Genomic DNA, 27456 nt, shown 5'->3' with positions numbered 1-27456 from the left:
TACTTTGAAATGATCCATTTATTAACCAAGTTGATTTTACTGTGGCTTAGTTTTGCCATACAGATGACGACCACTTAACTCCTTCAGCTTTCACAGATAAATACAGGCCTCACCAACTGCTCAAACAAACACGAAATAACCTCAACATGAAAATAACTGCATTCCACATCCTCTCACTCCTTCTCTTTTCCTCTTTTTTTCTACCCGTCCTTCCAGGTCATCATGTCTTTTCATATATTAACACCCACACAGTCTTACACAAGGCATGGAGTGGCGTTACATGAACCAAAATGGATTCACTACCAAAATAAATACAGTATAAAAACACAATTGCTATAATTACTCTTATTAAAAAAAAAATTAAAAATGATCATAAAAGATAGCAAAGGCACTGAAACAAAAAACACCTTGGCAGTCCAGGTATTCAAATCAATAAAATGAAAAATAAAAATGATTATTGTGGCTTTAGCCAACAATAGTAATGAATTGTAACAAAAATAATACTTAAATAACATAATAATACCATCTTCTTGTTGTCAATAACAATATCCAGTCAAGTTTTCCTATAAGTAGACTTTCTGCTAACTAACAGATATGCACCAGTTAATTCCAGTTTGGCAGAAAGCATGTTTGCGGCTCATTGACTAATGCATAGCTTGATGTTTTTCCTTCTTTTCTTTTTGGTATGACTTTGTTGCAGAGGTGAATTGTGTACGGACGTACTATGATGGCACTGTGGCATTTTGGGGTGATTTACAGTGTGAGTCATATCCAGAAATTTCAGCAGTGAAAAAAGCGAATAAGCCTACATCTCAGTGCAGCATAAGACCAATTCATTTATTTAAGATGGGAGAATTTTGGAAATTTTGGAAAAACTGGAAACTACTGTGAATTGAAGGAGCTACTGAAAATGCCTAGTCAAAAGGCAGTTTCCACGAAACCACAGCGCAGGTGTCAAAGTGTGACTGCTCATCTAAAGTGAATGGCTGTTTTTCAGACAAGCAATTTTTATTAAATGTATGGATTAATGTGATAATTGAATGTGAACACTGGTGAGATGGGCTTAGGTTAGCCCTAGCCAAATCAGTCAAACCTAGCCACATTCAAGTTTCTGCCATTAAAATAAAATAAAATAAAATAAAATAAAATAAAATAAAATAATAAAGATTCAATATTTTGGAGAATCAAAAACTGAAATATAATTAAACAAAATACTAACATAGTATAATTCCTTCACTGTGAATCCAGTTGACAATACAATGCAATATAAAAATGCAATACAATACGATACACAAAGGGTGTCTCATTTCTTCCAGTACCCAGGACCTCTGTTGCACAAAATGCCTTCATATGTCCTACAGATGTTGGTCAGTTTGTTGTGTGGGAAATAAATTTGATATGTGCACTTCCTGCAATAGTTTGGGTATTTATCATTTTCAGCTGTCCTGTTGCAACTCAGTGATGCTGGAGGTTTATTGGAGCTGAACAAACAAGACATGCTCAGTTGAACACTAACATCCATGCACAATAACACAGGCATGTTCCTTTCCTTTCCTTTCCTTTCCTTTCCTTTCCTTTCCTTTCCTTTCAACTGTTTAGATCTCATCACACGATGAGTAACACGTAATCCCTATCCACTCACTTTCTTCATTTCTACTTATCGCATCATGCTACTTCAACACTTGCAATCATCCTTCCTTCCATTTCCATTTCCAGTAAATCAAATCATAAAACCCACTTACTGGAAAAGGCTAAATGTTTTTCACTTACCTACTACTATGAACACATACTCTATCTCTCTCGCCCAACATTCACACTCACCTACTCTCTACAGCAGACTATACAGAACTATATTAAGGCCAAATGCCTGTACACACTTGCACGAGTCACTGAGCAACATTTAAATGTGTATTAAATCTCTTCACCGTGACAGCTAGGACAAGATTCAGTACAAACATGACATGGCAAGGAGTTCTTTGGAACTGGACCCAAAAGCTGGATCGTTACTTTGAAATCAATATTTTTATCCCATCATGCTGAATGACACAAAGATTATTTGTGAACAGAGGCGGTGTATTAGACAATCTGTAAATGAAGCATAACTGCATTAAATATAAACATACAGTGACTTCAGCTTTCCAGGAAGAACAGTGGAAATGTCCAAACCGCCCGTTTCAGCATGTTGCATTTGTGGGAAATGAGAATTTTATATGCAAACCCAAAGAGGAAACCAATATACTAGCTCTCTTCTCAGACTTCTTCAGGCACATGAGCTTTTTAAAGGATCTCTTTGAGGACATAAGATAATGCAGCGGACTGGACATAAACAAGGTCACTGTTTGAGTGACGGCTTCAGAGAGGTCACAACCAGTAAGGCATGGTTTAAAAGCTGCCGGTCTCCACAAGTAAAGCCTGAAACTAAGCTTTAAAACAGCCCGACATGCCTGAATGCTTAAGCTAATAGTGAGGTATTGTCTTAGCTGGTTAATATGAAAAGGCTTTGCACTCCAAGGTCCTGGGTCTCTCAACATTCAACACGTTAACAAGTTGGCACATCTGGTGATGGCTCCACCTGGCATCTCTCTCCACCTTAAGGAAATGACATACATAATTTCATATGAATTAAAAAGGCACTTCTTACATATTCTCGTACATACGTGACTGGATATAAGACCTGTAAGAGTCTGTCATATATCAGGCCTCTTGCCTTATGGAGGCAGGTAATTTTTTTTCTAATAACTAATTAAATAACATAGCCATTATATATGTCAGTTCCATTTGAGTTTAAGGAGAGACGGAGTTCTTCCAGTACTGTCAGACCACACCAGTTCTGTATCGTTAAATCTTTTGCAAAATATTAATAAATAAACGACACTGAAAGTTCATTTTGAGCAAGACCCTGGTTTTCTTTTTCTTTTTTCATAGGAAGTAAAGATCACAACATGTGCTCTGTGTGAGTTAAGGTGCTTTTGTAAACATAGCTCAGCTCTTTATTTTGATTCGGAGCCTCCCGCTGTAGGGTGTCTATGTGTGATTTTAACTCACTTTTTGCTTAACATGTAAACATTTGAACTCATGAGGGGTCAAGGGCACTAGAGGACGAACAATCAATCAGTTTCCTTACTTCACAAATCTCAAGTCTTACATGGCATGTGTTTGGCAGTGTATAACTCCCTCTCTTTAATCTACATAAACCTCTCGATCAGATTATCCCAGCACTGCAACTGGTCGTCAGAGATACACAAAACAAACACCTCCACATACATTCTCTCAGCCTTCTCTCTAGATCACCCTCTCCCCACTTCTCTCTCTACACCAGGTTGCTGCTGATGTCCAGGGCTTGCTGGTATACCTGTGTTACATCATCCAGGTCTCCCAGCAGGGAGAAGCTGTTGTTGTCCCCAGGTGAGCTGTGCGCCCCTCGACCAAACTTCCCTCCGTGAAGGGCTGGAGCTGCCTGTAACCCTTTAAAGTTGGCCAGCTGCAGTATATTCTCAGCTGACGCACAGCCTCGGATGTTGGGTCTTGGGCCGATTTGGGGCCACTCTGCCCCACTGAAGGAGCTGTTGGTCAGGACGCTGCTGTCTTCCCCCACAATGCTGGATGGCCGGCTCTGGCTACGCCATAAACCTGAATCACCAGATGGAGTCTCTCCGAGAGCAGCCACAGAAGGTGTGGCACTGTAGGTGGAGTACTTTCCATTGCGCTTCAGAATGCCCTTCCTGCCCACTGCGCGTTTGGGTGGTGAACTGGCACCAAGGGGTGTGATATTGCTGCTGCTTAGCAGGTCAGAGGACTCACTGCGCTCTGGTGAAGAGTAGTACCCTGATTCCCGTTGTTGCTTGTTTTTCAGGATGCCCTTCTTTGGGAGAACAGGCGCCATCTTGGCCAGAAGTCCTCCTGTGAATGTAGGCTCCTCTTCCTCTTGGCCAGCTAGAGACCCCTCCTCTTTTTCTGCACCTTCAATGGCAGGCATCAGCTCAATGTCCTCCAGGCTGGGTGACCGCTGCTCTTCAGAAGGCCGAGTCTTAAGTATTCCCTTTGGTCGCTTCAAGCCCAGGTTGTCATCCTCGTCACAGTGGGGGGGGGGGGGGGGGGGGGGGGGGGGGGGGGGGGGGGGGGGGGGGGGGGGGGGGGGGGGGGGGGGGGGGGGGGGGGGGGGGGGGGGGGGGGGGGGGGGGGGGGGGGGGGGGGGGGGGGGGGGTGGGGGGGGGGGGGGGGAGGGGGGGGGGGGGGGGGGGGGGGGGGGGGGGGGGGGGGGGGGGGGGGGGGGGGGGGGGGGGGGGGGGGGGGGGGGGGGGGGGGGGGGGGGGGGGGGGGGGGGGGTTCACCATCAGCATCCAGCGGATCAGACCACGAGCATCTGGAGAAGCGTGTAATCAGGTAAAATTCAGAAATTGTATTGCACGTCAGAAATTCCTTAAGCATCTACAACAATATTGTATTGAATCTGGGAATAATCCTGGAATCTCAGAAAAAGAAAAAAAAGTCTAAATCTCTCAAAGGTGTAACAGCATCAAAAAGTCTCTTAAAGGATAGTCTGGGGAATAATTTTTCCCCAGCATTAATATCCAAATAATGTTCTCAGATAGAGAGGGGGGCTATAATTTTAGGGGGAAATTGAAATTTTAAATTCGCAGTGCTAGGACAACGTTAAAAATGTTCAGTATCTCTATTTGTGGAGTAAAGCTATGGAACAGTTTGAATGTGGAGCTCATGAAATGTACAACTATAAACCAGTTCAAAAAAAGGTATAAGGAACAGATCTTTATGAGGTATAGGGAGGAGGAATTACAATAACATGCTATTGATAATATAAGTGTATATATGTGGGTGTGGGTACATTCGGATATACTATATAGAAAGTGAGTATTTGTATGATAGATAGATAGATAGATAGATAGATAGATAGATAGATAGATAGATAGATAGATAGATAGATAGCATAATTGTATATAATATATAAGCATAATATGCATAATTATGATATGGGTGTCTGTGTACGTATGGATGTGTATAGTTATAGGTATGTGTATCTGTATGTACTGTATATATGTATTGTATGTGTGTATATATGCATAAGTATTTGTATATATATGATTTGATTTGGGCGATATTATACCATGTTGGTATGTCTTGGTATGTTGGTATGTTTTTGTTGTTGTTGATTTTGCTTTCTTTTGTATATATAGTTTATTATGGTGGAAAGTGACGTTTGATTAACGGTGGTATAGAGGGTTAGGATTCGATAAGTTATTTACTTCTTCCTAATCCTTTCCGAACATTATTATGTTATTGCCTTGTGGCTACGCTATTCTGTTTATGACGATGTTTTGATGATTGCATTTTTTATTTTTATTTTTTGTTTGTTTTTATATCTTCTTTACTGCTCGGAATCAATCAATCAATCAAGGATAGTCTGTACCTGACGACTGGGTCGGTTCTTTGTATTCACCATTGCTGATTTGGCGGATGAGGTTTTTGTGGTCTCCTCCATCAAATGGCATTGTACCATAGACTAGAGTATAGAGTAGCACTCCCAGCGCCCAGCTATCCACCTGCAAAGGGGAGATAACACTGGTATCTGCTAACTCAGAACAATAAGTCCTAAGAGGCTGAAGAAATACACATTCCACACTGCTTAAGGCAAGGCACTCTTGAGATAACAACCCATAAACACTAGCCATGCACACATGATTAGGAAAGTCAACCGGTTGCTATGGCAACTTAAAGGACTCTGCTTAGTATCACATCCGTCAACACACTGTATTCAAACTTTTGTCATGGTGATGGATTATACCTATCACTCCAGAAGACCAGACTTTGTCAGTGTGTGGTAAATTTGTGCATTCTTCAGAAAGGACACGCTAATGCTCTGTGCCACATTTTCTTTCTTTTTGGACCTTCTGTTATGCCAACTTGCTCTGTCGAGACACGCAAAACTACTTACATCAGGGCTGTCGCTATAGTGCTTGGAGCAGGAAAGGGTGTCTGAAAATAAGGGGACTTAAGGAAGCAGGTCTAATCTTGAATGCTCTTGAGAAGCCTGTCCACTTGCTGATAGGCACTGTTACTGGGTGAGCAAACCACCTCGGAACAACTTGCCATGCACTGCACGGGTGTCAGACCACAGGAAACCAGATAGCATGTCTTGACTGATTGGACTTCCTCACAAATTATTTTGCTCCAGGCCTTCCTGTCAGTCTGCAGAGATTCTGATCATAACAGACTGACACAGCCATTGTGTGTGCCATTGCTATTTATTTTACTGCCTGTAATTTGTGGCTTTTCCCATAAGGTTACCATAATTTTGATTACAATCAAAACCGTAAGAAAATTGCTGCAAATTATAGCAAATTGAAAGCCTCTGCTTTTGGGTCTAAAAATATGAGCTGCACTTGCTAAAGATCATTTAAGTGCTACATTTTGGAAACGCCTAACAAATACTTTGCAAATGAGGTAGAAAGCACCTACCTCTAAATAAATAAATAAAATGAGGAAAGAGAGGAAAAAAATATGCTTGGAAACACCATTTTCCTCCTCCCCATGGAACTCATTTGAATGCTTTTGTGAGGACGTATCCAAGCAATAGCGATCATAAAAACTTCAAAGACTTGCTCGCTAAGTATTTCCAAGTAAGAGTGCTCTTTTTAGACCAATGTTCTAATCTAGAAGGATAACCAGGAACACTGATCCTAGATCAGCTCTCTGAGATTACACGCAGTGTTAATGCAAAAGAAACCACAAAGGTTATCAGAGTGTGCTGTAGAGTCTATGCCAGGATTAAAAGTCAATGGATGATCTGAGAGCCAAGGTCAAACTGTATTATGTTTAAATTAATTAATGGCATATACTTTTAAAGTGACCTTCAAGTGAGCTAAGTGGTAAAGAGTCTTACACATGGGCCAAGAAAGTGTTTCTCTTGCAGTCCTGGGATTTAAATTAACCTCTGGGCCAGCATTGCCCACAGTCTGGATCATCCAGGAAAAGATGTTACAGATGCTCTTTCCAGTGATTTACATCTATCATGAGATTCAAACCTTGGGAGTCCTCCATTATTAATGATCCAGAAATGTAGTGGGTTTGTTTTACACAGTGCAAAGTAATTAACTGTAACAGCCATCATTATAGGTTGAGAAGTGGAGTTGGGGGGGTTTAAACTAGATGTCATACCTCAGGGCCATGATAAGGCCTTCCATTGACAATCTCTGGTGACGCATACAATGGGCTACCACAAAACGTCTGTAACAGCTTGTCTTTATGGTACAGGTTGGACAAGCCAAAATCTGCGATCTGTTCAGATACAAATTCAAGATAAATGTGTTACTGGCAGTGCTTCATCACTATATACAAAACAGTAAGATAAGCCTGGCAGCTTAGAGCTTTATTATTTATAATAGTTTAATGGCTTCATATTTCACCTGATAGCAAATTCTGTACCATTAGAAAGTCATAGAACTCAGTATTGATCATCAATGTATCTTACTTTTATATTACAGTTCTCATCCAGGAGCACATTTTCCAGTTTCAGATCCCTATGCACCACACCATTCTGTGAAAGAAAAAAAATAGCTATGTTACATTTTATACATTTTTTTATTAATGCATTTCGCCAAACAATCTACGTACATACAAGAGTACTGCAGCAGCAACAGATGTTAACAGTTGACCAATTGCATTCAGAGTCTTGCATACAAACATAATGAAGGATTAGTTGATGCTCTAACAAGTCAAGAATGCACCTAAATAAATATGACAACCTCCTCAGACAACACCACACCATTATACCTACTGAGGTCATAGGCAACATATTGAGATGGACCGACTAACATCTGCGCCATAAACACACGCCTGTAATTAAGGACTACAGCGAGTTATGTTCTCACACCAGCTCAGAATCAAAACCCGACTGTGTCATTAGTGTTTCCTTTAAAGCAGCAACTAACATGTGGGAAGCGCTGCCTGAAGCACAGCCGTTCAAGATTAGGGACACAAGTTCAGTGCTCGGTTGTAGTAGAGTTCGTTAGTAAAGCAGCTATGCCCTGGACACTTCCAACGTGGCTGGCTTGAAAAGGGAACACATGTTCAGCAAGCTTTTGAATGGATCAAATGAGGCAACATGTAAAGCATGCCACTTCCTATGTTATCTGTGCCAAGCCTACATGACAGTACATATGTTCCACTGGCCAGAATGATGATGATGACGACTGAGTCACACCCGGGTCACCACAGGTCATCTATGGGCTTCCCCAGAAAGGGGAAATGAAGCCATTCCCTTTTTACATGTAGTGCAAGCCAGCTTACAGTCAACAGGCCAGCCCACAGTGATGTGTCTTTTGGGACCTGGCTCTAAATGGAACGCAGCAGGGGTTCCAGGCCACTGACGGACGCAATGAAAGACTGGACAGAAAGACAAAACAGGAACAATTTCCGAGCCTGCTTACAGGCAGAATGTGCGATATGTGGTCAGACTCAATTATCTCTTGCTTTAGGCAACCCACTCAATATGGACATACTGTTCTAGCTTATTCCTTAAAACTAACCTGAATTCATGGCTCAGGATGCAAAGCTGTTAGTAATCATTCAGTCATTAAGAGAGCATGAAGAGGCCAAAGACAACATGCGCACAGAGCTGATGTACATATTTATGCGCTGGACTTTATTAAATAACTGTTGCCTTGAACAAAGGCCCGAGGCCACATGGAATGACAGATGATGATTTTGGACCAGAGGAACTATTTCACAGTTCTTACAACTGTTGGAGGAAGTTCCCTTTTTTTGTGTGTCTGCACTGCAGGAACTGAAAACAATTGTAGTTCTTAGAATGCTGTTTTGAGGGACTTTTTTAGCTTAAGGGTAGGTACTCTCCCTGCACAAGAGGAACCACGAGTGATGCAAGTAAACAGTGATCAATGATTGGTCCAGACGTACGTGTATGCTGATTGGTTGAACATGAGCCAACGCAGCACCGGTAACCGCCATTTTTAAAAATTGTGTAAAATGTTAGCCATGTAACGTTTACATGCTCTTAAAGGACAAATGGACTGACAGTGAAGTCCAGACTTTATTGGGTGTATATGAGATGGAGGGCGGCACAGTGGTGTAGTGGTTAGCACTGTCGCCTCACAGCAAGAAGGTCTGGGTTCGAGCCCCGTGGCCGGCGAGGGCCTTTCTGTGCGGAGTTTGCATGTTCTCCCCGTGTCCGCGTGGGTTTCCTCCGGGTGCTCCGGTTTCCCCCACAGTCCAAAGACATGCAGGTTAGGTTAACTGGTGACTCTAAATTGACCGTAGGTGTGAATGTGAGTGTGAATGGTTGTCTGTGTCTATGTGTCAGCCCTGTGATGACCTGGCGACTTGTCCAGGGTGTACCCCGCCTTTCGCCCGTAGTCAGCTGGGATAGGCTCCAGCTTGCCTGCGACCCTGTAGAACAGGATAAAGCGGCTAGAGATAATGAGATGAGATGAGATATGAGATGGAGGAAATACAATGTAATCTTGACGCGTCTTAGTGAAATATAAAAATGTTCACTAGCGTTTCCTGCTAATGTGACACAAGCAAGCCGGCTTACATCACTTCAGCATTCATGCTGGTGGTGCACGAAGAAGAAAAAAAAAACACCCTTGAAGACATGTAGTTCTTAGGGGAGCTCCCCAGTGGGTAGTTTTTCTCAATAAGTCCCTAGAACAGTTTGGTTGGAAAACACCTACAGAGATGAGGGAGAAGTAGGAAGAAAGAAGGAGGCATATACAGTACCTTATGGCAGTAGTGCACTGCAGACACAATCTGCCTGAAGAAGTGGCGCGTCTCTCTTTCTGTAAGTCGCCGCCGTTCGCTGATGTAGTCATACAACTCCCCCTTACTGGCATACTCCATCACGATCACAATCTTGTCCTTATTCTCAAATACTGAAACCATAATTCAAAACAGATTGTAAGGTAACTCAGTAAAAATAAATCCACAAACAATTATGTGCCTGCAGCATAAATAAAAGGATATCTATTATCTACAGTGTATTTCCTCAAATGCACAGCATGTCATGTAATAAGGATATGACGCTTAATATTTGGCAAATGTTCACATGGAGAAAGACGCAGCCACAGAGACGACAATCTTTAAAGAAATGTTCTGTGGTCAAAAATGAAAAAAATCCTGTTAAGTTTCATTGACGGTGAATCACGAATGAAAAATAAAATGCATCTCTCGGACATTTTTAAATATAGGGGGGAAAAGAGAAGATAAAGTGAATATTTTTGACTGGATAGACTGCAAAGTTCATAGGGTCATGACTTAAACCGCTAATGAGCATGGGGCTCCGCTGTGGTGTAACGACAACAAACACAGCAAATTATAATGAAACACTGCACCACACTTTCTGGAGGAGAAAGCGGTTGTTTCTGTCAAAGCCTCAAAATTCCCAGTTCTCCTTTTAAAAAGCACCCCACCCTGAGATGAGGCCAGGCAAGCCGCCTGCAGAGAAGCATCAGCTCGCTCTGCCGCACTTTTCTGCGGCCTTCAACTACAAGGCAGGAAGGTGGAGTGCCAGACCTTCTGGAAATTGTGTAACAGGAAAACGAGAGAGAAGAAGAACAGAATGCTGAGAGGGCAGGAGCAAACACAGTGCCACTGTTCCATTGCTATAAATCATGCACTTATCACACTGTTGTGGAAAGTAGCAGGCAGCTGATGGGGCCGACAACCGTTTGCACATTGATAGGGAGCCATTATGCAAAACCAAAACACACATGGCTTAAAATAGCTCAGTAGTTGGTTCTATGATCCAGTTCATCAGTCATGATTTTGTTGGCTGATGATACTTGAATGGCATGAGTCTCAGGACTGTATGTAAGTTACATATTTAAAAGCATGGGGGGCGGCACAATCATTTAAACACTCTGTAAAAGTTTTCTCATTAGAATAGATTGTGATTAGAATATCAAGAAGTTACAGCTGTATCTTTAATACTACTATCCATCCATCCATTATCTGTAGCTGCTTATCCTGTTCTACAGGGTCGCAGGCAAGCTGGAGCCTATCCCAGCTGACTACGGGCGAAAGGCGGGGTACACCCTGGACAAGTCGCCAGGTCATCACAGGGCTGACACATAGACACAGACAACCATTCACACTCACATTCACACCTACGCTCAATTTAGAGTCACCAGTTAACCTAACCTGCATGTCTTTGGACTGTGGGGGAAACCGGAGCACCCGGAGGAAACCCACGCGGACATGGGGAGAACATGCAAACTCCACACAGAAAGGCCCTCGTCAGACGCTGGACTCAAACCCAGGACCTTCTTGCTGTGAGGCGACAGTGATAACCACTGCACCACCGTGCCACCCTCTTCCACATACAGTACCAGCCAAAAGTTTGGACACACCTTCTAATTCAGTGTTTTTTCTTTATTTTTATTAATTAAAAGATGCTTCTTGTCTTAAAGTAATGATGGACATCATTTCTCTTTACTTAGTTGAGCAGTTCTCAACATAATATGGATTACTACAGTTGTGGAATAGGGCTATTTACTGAATTTTTATTGTTTACTATTTACTGTTTGATCTCAAATGCATTAAGAAGGCAAGAAATTGCACTAATTAACTTTTGACGAGGCACCTGTTAATTGAAAAGCATTCCAGGTGACTCCCTCATGAAGCTGGTTAAGATAATGCCGATAGTGTGCGAAGCGTCATCAAGGTAAACGCTGGCTACTTTGAAGAATCTAAAATATGAAGCATATTTTGTTTTTAACACTTTTTTGTTTACCACATAATTCCATATATGTTCCATATGTTATTTCATGGGGCGGCACGGTGGTGTAGTGGTTAGCGCTGTCGCCTCACAGCAAGAAGGTCCGGGTTCGAGCCCCGGGGCCGGTGAGGGCCTTTCCGTGTGGAGTTTGCATGTTCTCCCCGTGTCCGCATGGGTTTCCTCCGGGTGCTCCGGTTTCCCCCACAGTCCAAAGACATGCAGGTTAAGTTAACTGGTGACTCTAAATTGACCGTAGGTGTGAATGTGAGTGTGAATGGTTGTCTGTGTCTATGGTGGGGTTTACATTAGACCATATCAGCGGATCATCAGATTAACGTTTTTAAAACGATTAGTGTGCACACAGCAACGCCAATGCACGATTCGCGTGCACATAGCAACACCAATACACGGATATGCTCGGCTCCGCAGGCATCCTGCGCTCCAAATCACTCCGCCCTGAACAGCGAGTGCCCTCTGGAGGGTGCGCACTCCGGCCCTGCGCAGCTCACAGAGCGCGCGAGTATAGCGCACAAGCAGTGATTTGGGACTGAGCCGCTGTGTGTGTGATCTCAGTGCATGTCGGGCATGCGCGTCACTTACCACTTGCAAGTGGAAGGATGGCAAGCCTAAAGACAATCATAACTACACAATGGGCAGTATTTTCATACTTTTATACTCTTTAATGAAAGGTGATACAAGGCGGAGGTCCGCGCCATTTTTCAGCAGTCGCGTCACATGACCAACGCCAGCGAATCAGGAAGGTGGATGTCACAGTGACGTTGTCCAATGACGATGCCAGCTAGAGCTCAGCACAGCGTATCCGCGTATCCGCGTATTCTCAATGTTTACACAGCACCGGACCAGACACGATCTGGATTGAATACGTGGACCCTGGCGGATTCCCGTTTCCCGGGGTTTCCAGGCGTTTTAATGTAAACGGACAGTGCATCCGCGAAGAAAACGAGACAGATACGGTCTAATGTAAACTTGGCCTAAGTGTCAGCCCTGTGATGACCTGGCGACTTGTCCAGGGTGTACCCCGCCTTTCGCCCGTAGTCAGCTGGGATAGGCTCCAGCTTGCCTGCGACCCTGTAGAACAGGATAAAGCGGCTAGAGATAATGAGATGAGATGAGAGATGTTATTTCATAGTGTTGATGTCTTCAGTATTGTTCTACAATGTAGAAAATAGTTAAAATACAGAAAAGCCTATGAATAAGTAGGTGTGTCCAAATTTTTGACTGGTACTGTGTGTATAAGTAAGGGCTTAATGCTAAGGGATCAGGGTATAAGGGCTTAATGCTAAGGGATCAGGGTATAAGGGCTTAATGCTATCTCTGCCTGACATAAGCATGTTTTATGTTATGGGTGTGTTCCTATAATTATACCACTGAAACTCAGGGATAATGAAACCTGCAATGAAATGTCCATCTTGTTCCTCACACCTCAGTCCTACAAGGACCCGAAACCATAATTAAAACCATTTAGAGTATCTTTGAAATCCCTTTAAAATGCTCTTCTGTTTTTCCCTGATTCTGACCTGTACTCGAATCATCGTCTGTAGCTCCACTGGGACAGACACTTTTTGCCTGGGGGTGTTCAGAGCCCATGGCCTTTTGGCTCTTTCAGTTCATGATTGTGTTCATTAGCTGTGACCTCTGACCCCTTATTCCCATTTCACTCATCTTACAGGGAATAATTAGGCAGGTTACATAACCTTGGGCAGTGACATGTCATTGGGCTCCACTTCCCCATCACTCAGCTTCTTTGTTCAGTAGCTCTGCTTATGACGCTGCAATTATTGTGTATTGTTCATGAGCCACTCATTCCTTTCAGACTCCGTAACACAATTACACACACAACTGAGGCCCAGACAGTAAGGTAGCTAGAATTAGCACTACACAAGTGTGTATAATGACAATGCTGTGAAACCATATAGGACCAGTCCTTGGGTTAGATAGTTAATGTTGCATTTGCTTTTCTTCTTAAGATTTACCTATTTAAGAGAAACCTGTTGCCGAGACTGGGAAAAGAACTGTGACATTTAGCTAGTGGTACACTGTAAACTGTAAAGTTTATCAGGGTTTTTTTTCCCCCCACATTCACATCTGGATCAGTTTGCCTCACGTATGTAATTAATGGTTAACAAGGGTGTTGCTGGATATACTGTATATTTCCCTGTCTATACATTTCAGTGCTATTTTGGTAGGAAGCCAACCCACAACACTAAACACAATTTAACGAGATACACCAGAAACCGTGAAGTATATATATAATAAAATACCACAACTGTTGAAGTGGGAACGGCAGACGAAACAACATATACATAGACACTAGTTGTCTGACTCCAGAGGCTCGTTTGGATGGGTGTTTTCTCCTAATCATCATCTCAGACACTCTGAGACAAGCCAACCACAACATGGGCTGAGTTATAACACTACGCCAAGGCGAACATCACTCCACATCAGAGTGCTCACCACTTAATAAACAGTCTCTGTTTTATTTGTAGACTGTGTGAAAAGTCAGTTAATAAATGCCGTGTGTGCCAAGCCTGATGTGGCACAGAAACATCGGAGTAACACTGCACAAATAAATAAATAAATAATTTTTTTTTTTTAAATGCAGGAGGACATGGAAGCAATATCCCTTAGAAATCACGTGCAGGGAGTTCAGATGATGAATCATGCTCCACACATGTAGAATAACCTGAGGGTTTTTATTCAGAGTCACTCAGATGTTTGTTTTGAAATGAGACCTGGGTTAACAATGTACATATATATTCACGCACAGGACTGTACAACCCGGGACAGATCATTTATTAGTACTAAGAATTATTAATTATTTATTTAAACTGTGTTTAATTCATAGCCAAGTCAGGGATGCGTCAGTGAATGAGGGCGAAATGGAGACACCAAGAGATCCCTCTCGTTCCCAGAGAGTCTGCTTCCCAGCTGCTCACACAGAAACCACCAGCAGATGTCTGGCCTCAAGATCAAGAGGATTGGAGGAGACCCCTTATATGCGTTACCCACAGACACCCCACTCCAGTGCACACAATCAGATATTTTCTTACACACACACACACACACACACACACACACTCTCTTTTGCACTTCCAAAAGCACACACACAGACAAGCAAATGATTAATAACAGATCTAACAGTGAAGATCTAACAGTAACATCTTCACTTTGCAATGTTCCATCACAGTGCGCACACACACAAATGGGCAGAAAGATGAAAGTCATTTGAACACTGAACTGAACTGAAAAAAGGGCACAATTTGCCACTTGAAAAATAAAGTTCAAAAATTGCATTCATGCATGGACTGTACTAAGGATTTGAGGAAAAGACAAACCTTCATATATAGAAATGATGTGGGGGTGGCGTAGGGACGACATGATCTCAATCTCCCGACGGATATGCACCATGTCCTGCTCATCCTTGATTTTTTCCTTCTTAATGGACTTTATAGCGACCTGTAACAATAAAATGGATTAAAACATTTTAGTCATCGCACAATTCATATCATTTAGTCATCCACCCCCACCTCCCATTTCCTTCCCTTTCCCCATTCCCACCTACTAACTAACTCTCCCTTATCACATGGCAGCTACCAGCTGGAGAGGGTGTGGCTAACACATGCTTCCCTACTAGGCATGTAACAATATATCATGTGATGATAAATCACGATACAAATTTATGATGAATTGATTCAATGAAATAAAAAATGAACTACAATTATTATCAGGCTGCGTAATCTGTTAGTTTTTCCTAGCTGTAATTGCATTGTTTAGACAACAGAGGGCGGAATAATGTAAAATAGTGGGAATACACATGACATCCCCGTAGGCAGAAGTAACACAGCTAAAAAAATAAAAAATAAACACACACAGATTTAAGTGGGAAAGAGCTGTTGTGTGATTGACTGTACAAATAAATTTAAAAAGAAATCAGAGCTCTCTCTTTACAGACTGCTGAAAGTCGAAAGAGAAGCAAATAGAGGTAGTACAAATGTTCATAAAAGTCTATTAAGAAAAAGCCTATTTGTTATTAACATTTAGCATTTTTAATCAAAGGAATAATATTTTAGTTAATAGGCTATTGTAGGCGGCACGGTGGTGTAGTGGTTAGCGCTGTCGCCTCACAGCAAGAAGGTCCGGGTTTGAGCCCTGTGGCCGGCGAGGGCCTTTCTGTGCGGAGTTTGCATGTTCTCCCCGTGTCCGCGTGGGTTTCCTCCGGGTGCTCCGGTTTCCCCCACAGTCCAAAGACATGCAGGTTAGGTTAACTGGTGACTCTAAATTGAGCGTAGGTGTGAATGTGAGTGTGAATGGTTGTCTGTGTCTATGTGTCAGCCCTGTGATGACCTGGCGACTTGTCCAGGGTGTACCCCGCCTTTCGCCCATAGTCAGCTGGGATAGGCTCCAGCTTGCCTGCGACCCTGTAGAACAGGATAAAGCGGCTACAGATAATGAGATGAGATGAGATGACAGGCTATTGTATTTTACTCAAACCTTTACAAATTTGAGTAAATAATCATTTTGGTTATTAAAAAAATGAGACAAAAGTTGTTTTATTTTATTTAACAAAAGGAATATTTAAGTTGAGAAACAATAGGAAAATAAATATTGCATTTTTAGTAATACACCCCCCCCCAAAAAAAAAAAACAATATCATGGGAAAATCAAATCGTGAACCCAATGTCATAAATTGGATCAAATTGTGAATTGGGTGAATTGTTACAACGTCCATCAGAGACACATCACAGGGCAGTGTTACGCACTCAGAGGAAAGAGCTATCCGTCCGCTCCAAATACATGAGCTCACAGGCACCCACAATTGGCTAGTAGACAGAGGATACCATCCCTCTCACCCACACAGCATGGTCAATTTTGCTTCTTTGTCTCCCAGGCACGGATGGTCGTGGTATCATCAGGATTCGACCTTGTGATGATAGGGTGACCACTGTTCAGTTATGCCACTCAGGAGTACACAATTCAGAATATGCATCTCAGTTGGGGTTTTTATGGCAGTTTGTGACACACAGCCTCTTGCCTGTTTACCTTCCGTAGGGCAATAAAAAGTTAGAAAAGTTGAAGTCGTACGACACACATCATGGGGGGTTTTTACATTAAAAAGAATTTACACAGCTGCATGTAAACAGGAATATTAGTGGAATATTCATTTTTATTAGCCATGTAAACAACATCTCATCTCATCTCATCTCATTATCTCTAGCCGCTTTATCCTTCTACAGGGTCGCAGGCAAGCTGGAGCCTATCCCAGCTGACTACGGGCGAAAGGCGGGGTACACCCTGGACAAGTCGCCAGGTCATCACAGGGCTTGTAAACAACATAGTAGGAATATAATCAGAAAATAACAGATGCGTTAGAGATGAGGTACACCACACAGTACTATGAAGTGGAATGGCATTTTCTTCAACAGGTTTATTATTTTTCTTATAAAGGAGCACTTTGGCAAGTGTTATATTATTTATACCATGGCTACTTCCTAAAGTTTTGTTTAGTCATATCTGAATAGTAAGAAATTTAAAATGTGTCATTTATTTTTGTTGTCATAGTTACACTTCAACGTGCATACATGGTATGGAGGTGTGATTAAATTTTTTCCGAGCTACTTTCAAACTCTCCCAATATGAAGACGTGTCAGCTAATCGGAAAGAAGTATTTCCCCTGGGCATGGTATAATGCTAGATAAATGACAGCAGTCTCACCAACTACACAAGACAACATGTGAAACCCTAACAAACAGCAAGAAAACCTGAATACCCTCTCTGACCTTAACTGAACTTCAGAGAGCAAAGAATGGGCCCGATCCAACAAGCACCGACCTAAAAATGGGGCCCTGTACTTCAAACCTAGCCATTTCATTCAGTGTGTCATTTTCAAGCTTCCTTGGAGAAAATGAAGGCTTGCAGGTTGGAAAAGAGAACAGGCCACAATGCAGTAATGGAGGCCCTTGCTGTGTCTTTACTCTGCTCATGTGGGTGGTGAGGATTGGGCAATGCTTTCTCACTGAGACTTAGGACCCAAGACAGCTTTCCCTCTAATAGATGGATCGGGTTGCACTGCAGAGAACAGATCCACATGTTCCAAAGAATAGGGAGCATACACGCTCCCTAACATTTGCATGTTTCCACATGGTGAACGAAAGATTTTCCTCTGTTCGAGTATAATCCTTAAAATGAATATAGAGAGTGCAATGTAATGGCTATAGTATGTGAATAGCCTGTGATCCTGGAAGGGAGTAAGGCTCCATTTCTGCACCATTGTGTAATGAACTCATACACTTTGGCCCTCCTCGAATCATTGTGACATAATCCTCAATAAAAATACAATGTAAGGATTCCCAAGAGAAGGTTCGTATATTGCAGAAACACATAACGTTACTGATCGTGCTTGGGGAGGACAGGGTGGTAATGCAGCTCATATGCTGCAGTGCTAATTTTCATTTCCAGGTGCTCCATCACTTGTTCATCGCTATTCAGATCAGTCACTGCAAAGTCTTGCCATTCACTTGTAGGTCTGGCTGTGTTCTGGGTGTCCTGGCATCTATGGCTCACACGGAAAGGCAGGTATCTTTGTACATCTGTATTCACTGCTCCGCCTTCTTTTTTAAAGAATAATGGCCCTTTTCCACTACCCTTTTTCAGCTCACTTCAGCTCGCTTCAGCTCACTTCAGCCCGACACGGCTCGCGTTTTCGACTACCTCAGAGCAGCACGACTCAGCTCGCTTCAGCCCTGCTTAGCACCCAAAACTCGCACGGTTTTGGAGTAGGGCTGAAGCGAGCCAAACCGAGCCGAGTGGGGCTAGGGGCATGAGGAGACACTCCCCTGTGCACTGATTGGTGAGGAGGAGTGTCCTCACACGCCCACACACGCCCCGCGAGCACGCTGGGATCTGTAAACACCGTAAACCCGGAAGAAGAAGAATTACGAATTACGAGAATTTCTGAAGCCTTATGCGCCTCGCCTCATCTATACGCTCTTGCCAGTATCTGTTGGCGTTGTCAGTGACAACAAGCCACAGCACCAAGACCAGCAACACTAACGACTCCATGTCCTCCATGTTTATTGTTTACTATCCGGGTCGTGAGACTACCGCTTAAAAGATCACTGATGTCACTGTTTGCGCCGCTTAACGACATCACGTGACGTCCACCCACTTTCGCTAACTCCACCCAATGTGTCCACCCACTTCCAGCCAGCACGGTTCAGCGCGGTTGTAGTCGAAATGCAACTCCAACAGCCCCACTCAGCCCAACTCAGCACGGCACGGCTCAGCCCAACTCAGCCGCGTTGGTAGTGGAAAAGCGGCATTAAATGCCTCTGCTGCACTTGTATTCACTACTCAGAATTTAATTTTAGAGCAATTGCAGAAGGGAGATATTGTGTTGACAAGAGTGATATACAACGGAAAAGAAAAGGCTGGCAAAGAATTTGCTGGCTAACACACTCACACCCATGTGCTTCATGACATTTATAGAGTTGACAACTCTGTGAAGTGTTTATTAGGGAGAATAAACACCTGATAGGAGTTGTGTACCCAAGATGTTGTTTGGAAACTGACTTGTCTCTTACTTCTAGAAACGGATTTCACTTCGCCAAATACACAAAAACAATTTGACAATTGGAAATGACTGATTGGACTAAAACAATGATTTAATCCATAAACCTTGGAAACATCTGTGCTGTTAAAGTCCACATTCCTGTTTATGAAGTATATATCTCATAACTATATATGTCTAATTAAGTCTCATAATTATATCTCATTTTATCTATAACATTAGAGTTTTAAGTCCCACCAAACTTACCAGATCACTCAGAGTTCAAACTAGTAAGTTGAAACAAACAGGACTGCTCAAAAATCTTTGCTTTCACTGCATACAATATGGCAGGAACTTAATGATATAGTATAAGTCTTGTCCATCTATCTTCACTAAAGGTCTGCTGATGAATCATCTTTTCTAGTCTAATGATAGGATAAGAAGTCGGACAACGGTACTCTTTGCCAAAGGAGGAGCCCAGTGCACTGAAGCCCTGCTTTTTACTAAGAAACAAAAACCACATGCTAGGCAGAGCTGAAGGTAAATTATGCAGCACAGCCCTATAAGGAAACCCGACCGGAATGGCTCAAAACTTGATTACGTGGAATAAAATGTTATAAATAAATACATAAACGGAGCCAATTCGCTGCATGCTCAGTTGAAATCCTTGGGTTTTTATTGGTAAGCCACAGCAAACTGTTTTCCATTATCTCATAAAGTTTATCTAGAGCTCAGGTATGTGCCTCCTGCCAGCCCCACAATAATAGTGCAGGAATGTAAAGACTCTAGAGGGGCCGAGTGTGGACAGCGTACTGACTGCAGAACTCCCCCTTCAAAATATTAACCTTTTTGTATTCTAAAAGAGCTGTCGTCCTGACTCCAACAATCTTATATCAAAAACATCTGGATCCCATCCACTGAAAACAACTCTATTTCCTGTTTAGTAACTAGCTGAACTAAAGACCTACTTCTATTTTAATGTTTTAAGACTTTGTATTTCATTCGTTTATTTGGAAATCGGTTCCAATTCAAGAACAAGTGAAAGCAATTTGACGTGTATCGACTGCTCACATCCCAGAAATGCCTCATTCCAGCTCCAAGTGCAGCTGTTAAGCCTCGGTCACAACCGGCCGTACATGCTCCTACGGCTGGTCTACGTGCAAAAAACGCAAGAAACGCACGGAGGGCGCGCATGTGACGTGCTGATTTTCGAGCCGTAGACTGGCCGCAAACCGGCCGCAGAAGTTCTTTGTCATGTCAAACAAACTCTACGGGCGCTTACGTTTTTTTCAGGTTGCAAGACAAACTTACAGCCAAGGGGCATCTTTCTCCATGAACAAAAAAAAAAACGCAGCGATTTGGGAAACGCCAAAAATCACACGGCCAAAAAATCATACGTCCGGTTGTGACCTAGGCTATAACGTTAATGACATATTACCTACAAAAACAAGGTTTAGGTTCCTGGAGATGCCCATACCTACTATGCCTAAAATTAAAATTAAAATAAAAAAAAGTTTGATTCTTGTTTAGATTTAGACTGCAATCCACTATGAAATCACACTCAACACTGAAAACCATACATGTTCTGCTATTATGCTGTAATGAGTCATATGGGAGTAGGAGCAAAACAGTAAAATCGGAATGTTAATCTATCCCCTGGCAACCGAGTAACATTTATGTTAACCTTTTGCCCCGGCTCCAGTGGGAATCGGAACCATTGGAATAATGTATTGTGACCGGTCTTGACGTTGCTAGCAGCAGTGATACTGCGAAGGAACTGCTCACACTGCATCAACCTCCAAACAACAAGTGAAGAAAACATTGGCAGATATAAATGGCTATAAATCAATTTTGCTTGAACAAAACAAATGTTCAGAAACAGGAAGAGAACTCTCAGAGACATGACGCAGCTCGACTGGTGCCATGTTGCTAACTAGCTAATGTCTCAGCTCGTGCTTTTCACAACAATGGATTTGCCGCCTCAGGAATTATGCGTCACGTCACATCTGGTCTCGCATGTATTACACGTCTCGCAGAGGTTCACGCTTGATAGCATTCCGTTAAATACACTCAGGTGGGAATACACGATGTCCGTTACTTTTCCATTATGGAACACTGAGCAGGACTGAAAATTTGTTATCTATCCCATGTTGTTTTTACCTCATACAATAACAGGTTTCATATGTGAAAGGGGCTATAAAGGCTTTGAGACCAGGAACGGACACGAGTATTTTTTGCTACTTATAGTTCCCATGTTGAATCATGTAACTACATCATCCAGCACCCTCTTCATCTCGAATCAAGACAATATGCTAGCATACTAACATCCGGGCTCCTACGTTCATCAGCAAGCAGGAGCTGAAAGTTTCCCCCAAGTGGAAACCTAAGGAACAAATCGTACGTATTGGAATTTTGTGTATTGTATTGTTACACCCATACTGGTTAACTGTCTGATTGCACCTAGCGGATAAGCCTGTGAGCTGCTGTTAGAACTTCATAAACTTTGTTGAAACCTGATTAGTGAACGGTTACAATACAGATTTGAGAGAAGACACTGTCCCTAAATCAGTATTAATGGGATTCTATTGTCTTTTCCTGCTTAAGCCCGCCATAAGATATTCATTTTCCATGGCATTTTTATTCCTTGTGTAAGATGGCCTTTGATTTCTCACTATAACCTTTTTAAAGGTAACACACACGCACACACACTATTTACTTGCAAAGCCTTTTCAAAAGTAATTCTTCAGAAGACATACAGCCTTACACTATCATATTTTCAGCATGATTTTTCTATTGCACTGATAAGAGATCCTGTTCGTCAGTTTCTGCTAAATTGTAAAGGGACACAGACACAGTCAAAAACTTTTAGCTTACAATAAATGTTGTCAACATTTATGCCTACTAGCATCTCATAGCAGTGATGCAATAGCCACTAATAGCCAAGATTTCCAGGTTTGAACAGAAAAGCCCCTCCGGATTCCACATCTTGATCAAACAAAGGTTATGTAGCGATTTTACATATACCGCACACATTTTCAGGGTTAAAAAACACGACAGTAGAGAGGAGTGGAAGCTATGGAGTCCTATCATTCAAAGTGATAACCCTCATGGCATAGATGTGAAACTCTTAAACCCTGAGTTCCCATGTCTTGGAACAGTAGGATTGCTGTCACCGATAACAGGTTGTGGCTCTTGAAGGAAACCTCTGTTCCTTAGAGAGATAACACAGGAATGTAAGACTGTATCTGCTCAACAAATAACTCCTGGTCTGGAGAACACCACCCAGCCTGAAACATATACATACGGGAAAAATAAACGTCTGTTTTTGGTGTGTATCTTCAGACAACGGAAAGAGAACACGTGTGTGTGATTTTATATATGGGCGGCACGGTGGTGTAGTGGTTAGCGCTGTCGCCTCACAGCAAGAAGGTCCGGGTTCGAGCCCCGTGGCCGGCGAGGGTCTTTCTGTGCGGAGTTTGCATGTTCTCCCCGTGTCCGCGTGGGTTTCCTCCGGGTGCTCCGGTTTCCCCCACAGTCCAAAGACATGCAGGTTAGGTTAACTGGTGACTCTAAATTGACCGTAGGTGTGAATGTGAGTGTGAATGGTTGTCTGTGTCTATGTGTCAGCCCTGTGATGACCTGGCGACTTGTCCAGGCTGTACCCCGCCTTTCGCCCGTAGTCAGCTGGGATAGGCTCCAGCTTGCCTGCGACCCTGTAGAACAGGATAAAGCCATCATATCTGATAGCATGTTTGGCTAAAAGTGAAAGTGAAAGAAATGTGTTCTCAGGAGCTGAGGAGGTGGGATTGCCTTTCGAGGTGTCATATCCTTTGTCCTCATTCCCATTCTGTAACTCTTGCTAACAGGACAGAGAAAGTGAAGAGAATGATGTGTTTGTATACTCTCCAAAGCTCTGGTTTATATTTAGATTTATTACCCAAGAGTCATTCACCAGACACGAACTTGGTCCTGGCACTGGGCCCAACTTACCCCAGCCAGGGTGTACTATGTGCGGTGTGTGTTTGATTTGGTGGAAGGGATAAAAGCAGACCTCATTCTGTGTGCGAGAGTCAAAAAAGGAACAGAGGACACACAAGGACTCCCAGTGGATATGCTATTGCTGTAGCGTCATAACATGCCATATCAGTGATTTGTGCTGCCAGGAAGCACGAGGCTGTCACAGTCTCTTAAACACATTCACCCACCCAGAGGAAAAGACTAGACTTTTATTAATAAATTATGAAATCCATATGGTATCAGCATGACTGTGCGTGTGTGTATGTGTGATGGATTAAGAAAGAGGTACATTGCTTTATTCATTGTTTGTTCCATAATTATGACACGCTACCTAGCAACAAGCTGTTATCTTTCTCAGTTTTATTACTGTCTTTATCTCGGTACATCTCTATCATACGTGATTTGATTCACTATTACTGTGATGACCTTCCTGCCGTAATGGTTAGACTCATGGTGAAAAACAAGACCAAGCAATGACATATGTGCAAGAAATCATGGAATGACAAAATTATACTCCATGTGTGTTTTTGTTCCGACTGAATCAGATGGCCAAATATAGGCACTGTATTTGCAAACCATCAGGCTGTGTTGACACATAAGGTACATGTTTAATACCTACATGAAAGCAAAATATCAGAAATGTCGATGTCTCTTTAAGTGAGCTACACAGCCATATCCAGAACACTGAATTCTCTCAGTGCTGAATGTACACTTAAGGCACATTATTATTATTATTATTATTATTATTATTATTATTATTATTTCAAGCATGTCCTGACTACCTTATTTAAAGTCTGTCCTTGTCCTCTGAACCTGGTGATAACACATTTTTTCCAAATGCTACCTCAAACACGAGAATAGAGACACAGGGGCTTTTAAGAAACGCACATCACGCGCTGTTAGGACTGAGAAACAGCTGGCTGAGCGCGTGCCCGCATCCCTGGTTACATCCTGCGCATGCGCGCTAACCACAGCTCTCAATTCCCTGGATGGGAGGAAGAAAAAAAAAACGCAGTACTTCATTTTACCAGCTGTTCTTGTTAAATTAATTGCTGTGCTCTATTTTTTCCTGCCAACTTTCACTGGCTATACTTCAAAAATTGCTTATAACAGAAGCTTATATTTAAAAAAAAAGCCTAGTATTGGAATATATTAAGGCAAGGTGTGGTGCAGTAGGCTGATATTTAGATATCCACGTAGTACGCAGGTATGGGAATGGCCTGCTGACCTTGTATGGAAGGAAACATCAGCAACGACTGATTTCTGGTGAAACTCACCTGCTTCAGTTCATCAGTTTGACCATGGAAATCATTTCAACTGCAAAGCAGTGGTTACCAACCCTATCCCTGGAGCTCGACAGCACCTTCCTGCAGGTTTCATCTCCAACCAAAATCTAACACACCTCTTTTAGCCATCTCTCAGACGAACACGAGTACGATTATGATTATGGTTATGGTTAGAGCCTCTTCAGGGAGCTAGATCTCCAGGCTGCTGTAAAGGGTTAAGACGAAGCAAAACACTCACCACTCTTCCTGAATGCCTCTCAATGGCCTTCTTCACTTTGCCGTACGTGCCTCTGCCCAGCGTCTCCAGCAGCTCGTAGCGGTGTTTCAGGTTGTGTTTGTGGTGGTGTTTCTTCACCCCTGAGCTGCGCTGGCTCTCCCCGCCTGACTGAGGTGAAGCGGCGAGCGGCTCATCGACTCCCGGTTTCCCCGGGAGCGCCTCGACCTCTGGCCGGCTAGCATCCATGTCCACACAGGACATCAACTCTTTCTTCCTGCTTGGTTAAGGTTTATTCTACTACCTACAGTAGCTTCGAAGTATCAATAATTAATAGGTTAATAAGCCTAATAATATCAATAAATAAATAAATATGCAGACATAAAATAATGAGTGTCAGTGATGAACGAAGGATCTCTAGTGATCCTTCATGTTGTGTATCGTGTAGTTATTCTCCAGTCTGTAGTCTGTCCTACCTGTCTAAAATCTGTTCCCTAGACTACGAGCAACGACAAAATGAGAAGAAGAAGAAGAAGAAAAAGAACCTGGGCTTGTTGTGTGTGTAAATTGACATCTCATATATACGATATGAGGCATTTTGAATATTAATAAGACCTGGACGCTAATGATCAAAGCCTGTCTGTCCTGTTTATAGTCCACTTGCTCTTAGGAGTTTAATTCAGTATATTAAAAAGACATGATCAGCCTGTGACACACATCACCTCTTCTCAGTGGACAAAAACGTCACTTTCCGTTCTCGGTGTCTGACCATGGCCTCCCTACGGTATTTCTTTGTTTACCTGGGACGCCGCATAGCCTACAATTGCGATTGCTCGAATTCACGAAGGAAAAAATGTGCATAAATGGAAACAAAAAACAAAAAACCACCCAACTCCTAAAGCTTGCCGTGAGAGCAGCGCCGAGCTCGGCGGTCAGTGTGCGGAGGAGCCTTTTCATTTTGTCGGCGGCTCGCGCGCCCCGGTGTCGCTCATCATCTGGTTTCCAGCTGCTGCTGCTGTTGTTGCTGCTGCGCGTGCGGCGCTCCGTGACCACGTCGAGACGAGACGCGCGCGGCTGCTGCTGGCGCTTTCAAACAGCTGCGCCCTCTTCAACATGGCCATGGTGGTGGTGTATCTGTCTCTCCTCCGCCTCTCTCCCTCTCTCTGCCTCTGTCTGCTCTCCTCCTGCCTCATAGACAGGAAAAAAGAAAAGCACCGGAGAGGCGGAGTCATCACTCGTGCCTTTTGTAGTCCACTCCGGCCCTCTGTAGGTTTAGATTGTAGGGCTTTTCGACAGAAAATTTGTCCTTAGAACCATCCAGGGGTGATTCTAGCATCTGATCTTTGGGGGTGCTTAGCCCCCAGAACTGACAGAGGCACCTGGCTTGAACGACAGTGTTTCCACATTTATTCCGCATTTAGACTAAAGTGCCATGCCACCATTGGATGTATTCTTTGGCATAAAATACAATATATTTTGACAACATATATAAATGGTATCACTAGATAGAGAAATCTTTTAGCTTCAAAATGATATATCAGGCGGCACGGTGGTGTAGTGGTTAGCGCTGTCGCCTCACAGCAAGAAGGTCCGGGTTCGTGGCCGGCGAGGGCCTTTCTGTGCGGAGTTTGCATGTTCTCCCCGTGTCCGCGTGGGTTTCCTCCGGGTGCTCCGGTTTCCCCCACAGTCCAAAGACATGCAGGTTAGGTTAACTGGTGGCTCTAAATTGAGCGTAGGTGTGAATGTGAGTGTGAATTTCACCCCTTGGCCCTTCCCCTCCATTTTGCGCGTTCACGTGAAGGGGTAGGGGTATCCCAATCCCAGTTAACGCGGAGGGGTAGGGGAAGGGGTAGGGCTTCTGTACCCCTCCAAACGGAGATTTTCCTGGAGCTGACTCCGAACGAAGGGGTTTGAGTGATTTCCCACAATGCCATGCGGATTTCAGCGAGATTTCATGCGGATTTCAGAAAGATGGCGGTTCCCGCGGCGAAAGATTGTCATAAATGTATTTTCTCCATTATTTACGTGTTTTAAGTTGTTATCCAGAGGAAACACGCCGCTTGATTCGCTTTCGAGCTGAGAATGAGCAGCGATTTCTGAAATCCAAGCTGCTGCTAAAAAGCTTTGGGAGTGAGTATTGTTTTCGGTTGCTTGACTGCGTACGTTTTGTTCTGTTATTCTCGCTTTTATTGTTTACATGAGTGTTCTGACACCTCATTCTGTCGGATGTGGTGCACGAAGCGCCAAAGATATCCCATTCAGTGGTGTTAGTTAACAAATCACACCCTGCCAGCAGAGATTTCTGGCTCTGGCTCTGACTGTAGCGGCTGGTCGCAGCCAATGACGCATTTGGTCGCGTTTTGCTAACGTAAACGCTGACGGAGGTACGCGATGACGTATGCGATCGTTGAAGGGCTATCCCAATACGTAAGGGTTGAATTTCAAGCCCTATCCCTTGTAGCTCAGTTTCAAGGGGAAGGGCCAAGGGGAAGGCGGAGGGGAAGGGGGAGGGGTAGGGGTAGAAATTAGAATTGGGATTGGGCCTTATGTGTCAGCCCTGTGATGACCTGGCGACTTGTCCAGGGTGTACCCCGCCTTTCGCCAGTAGTCAGCTGGGATAGGC

General features: G+C 43.2%; 1 protein-coding gene across 1 annotated transcript; it reads right to left on the bottom strand.

Moving 5' to 3' along the window:
• On the bottom strand, nt 1–26015 carry nuak1b (NUAK family, SNF1-like kinase, 1b). The gene is given in 9 exon segments (XM_060914416.1): nt 1–2589; nt 3353–4321; nt 4323–4363; nt 5426–5558; nt 7174–7293; nt 7487–7552; nt 9754–9905; nt 15106–15226; nt 24858–26015. Coding segments are annotated over 9 exon segments (1947 nt in total). The 5' UTR covers nt 25098–26015; the 3' UTR covers nt 1–2484.
• Nucleotides 26016–27456: the final 1441 nt, after the last annotated feature.

This window comes from Neoarius graeffei, chromosome 2, assembly GCF_027579695.1.
Source record: "Neoarius graeffei isolate fNeoGra1 chromosome 2, fNeoGra1.pri, whole genome shotgun sequence".
Lineage (NCBI taxonomy): Eukaryota > Metazoa > Chordata > Actinopteri > Siluriformes > Ariidae > Neoarius > Neoarius graeffei.
This window is presented reverse-complemented; position numbering and strand designations above follow the sequence as displayed.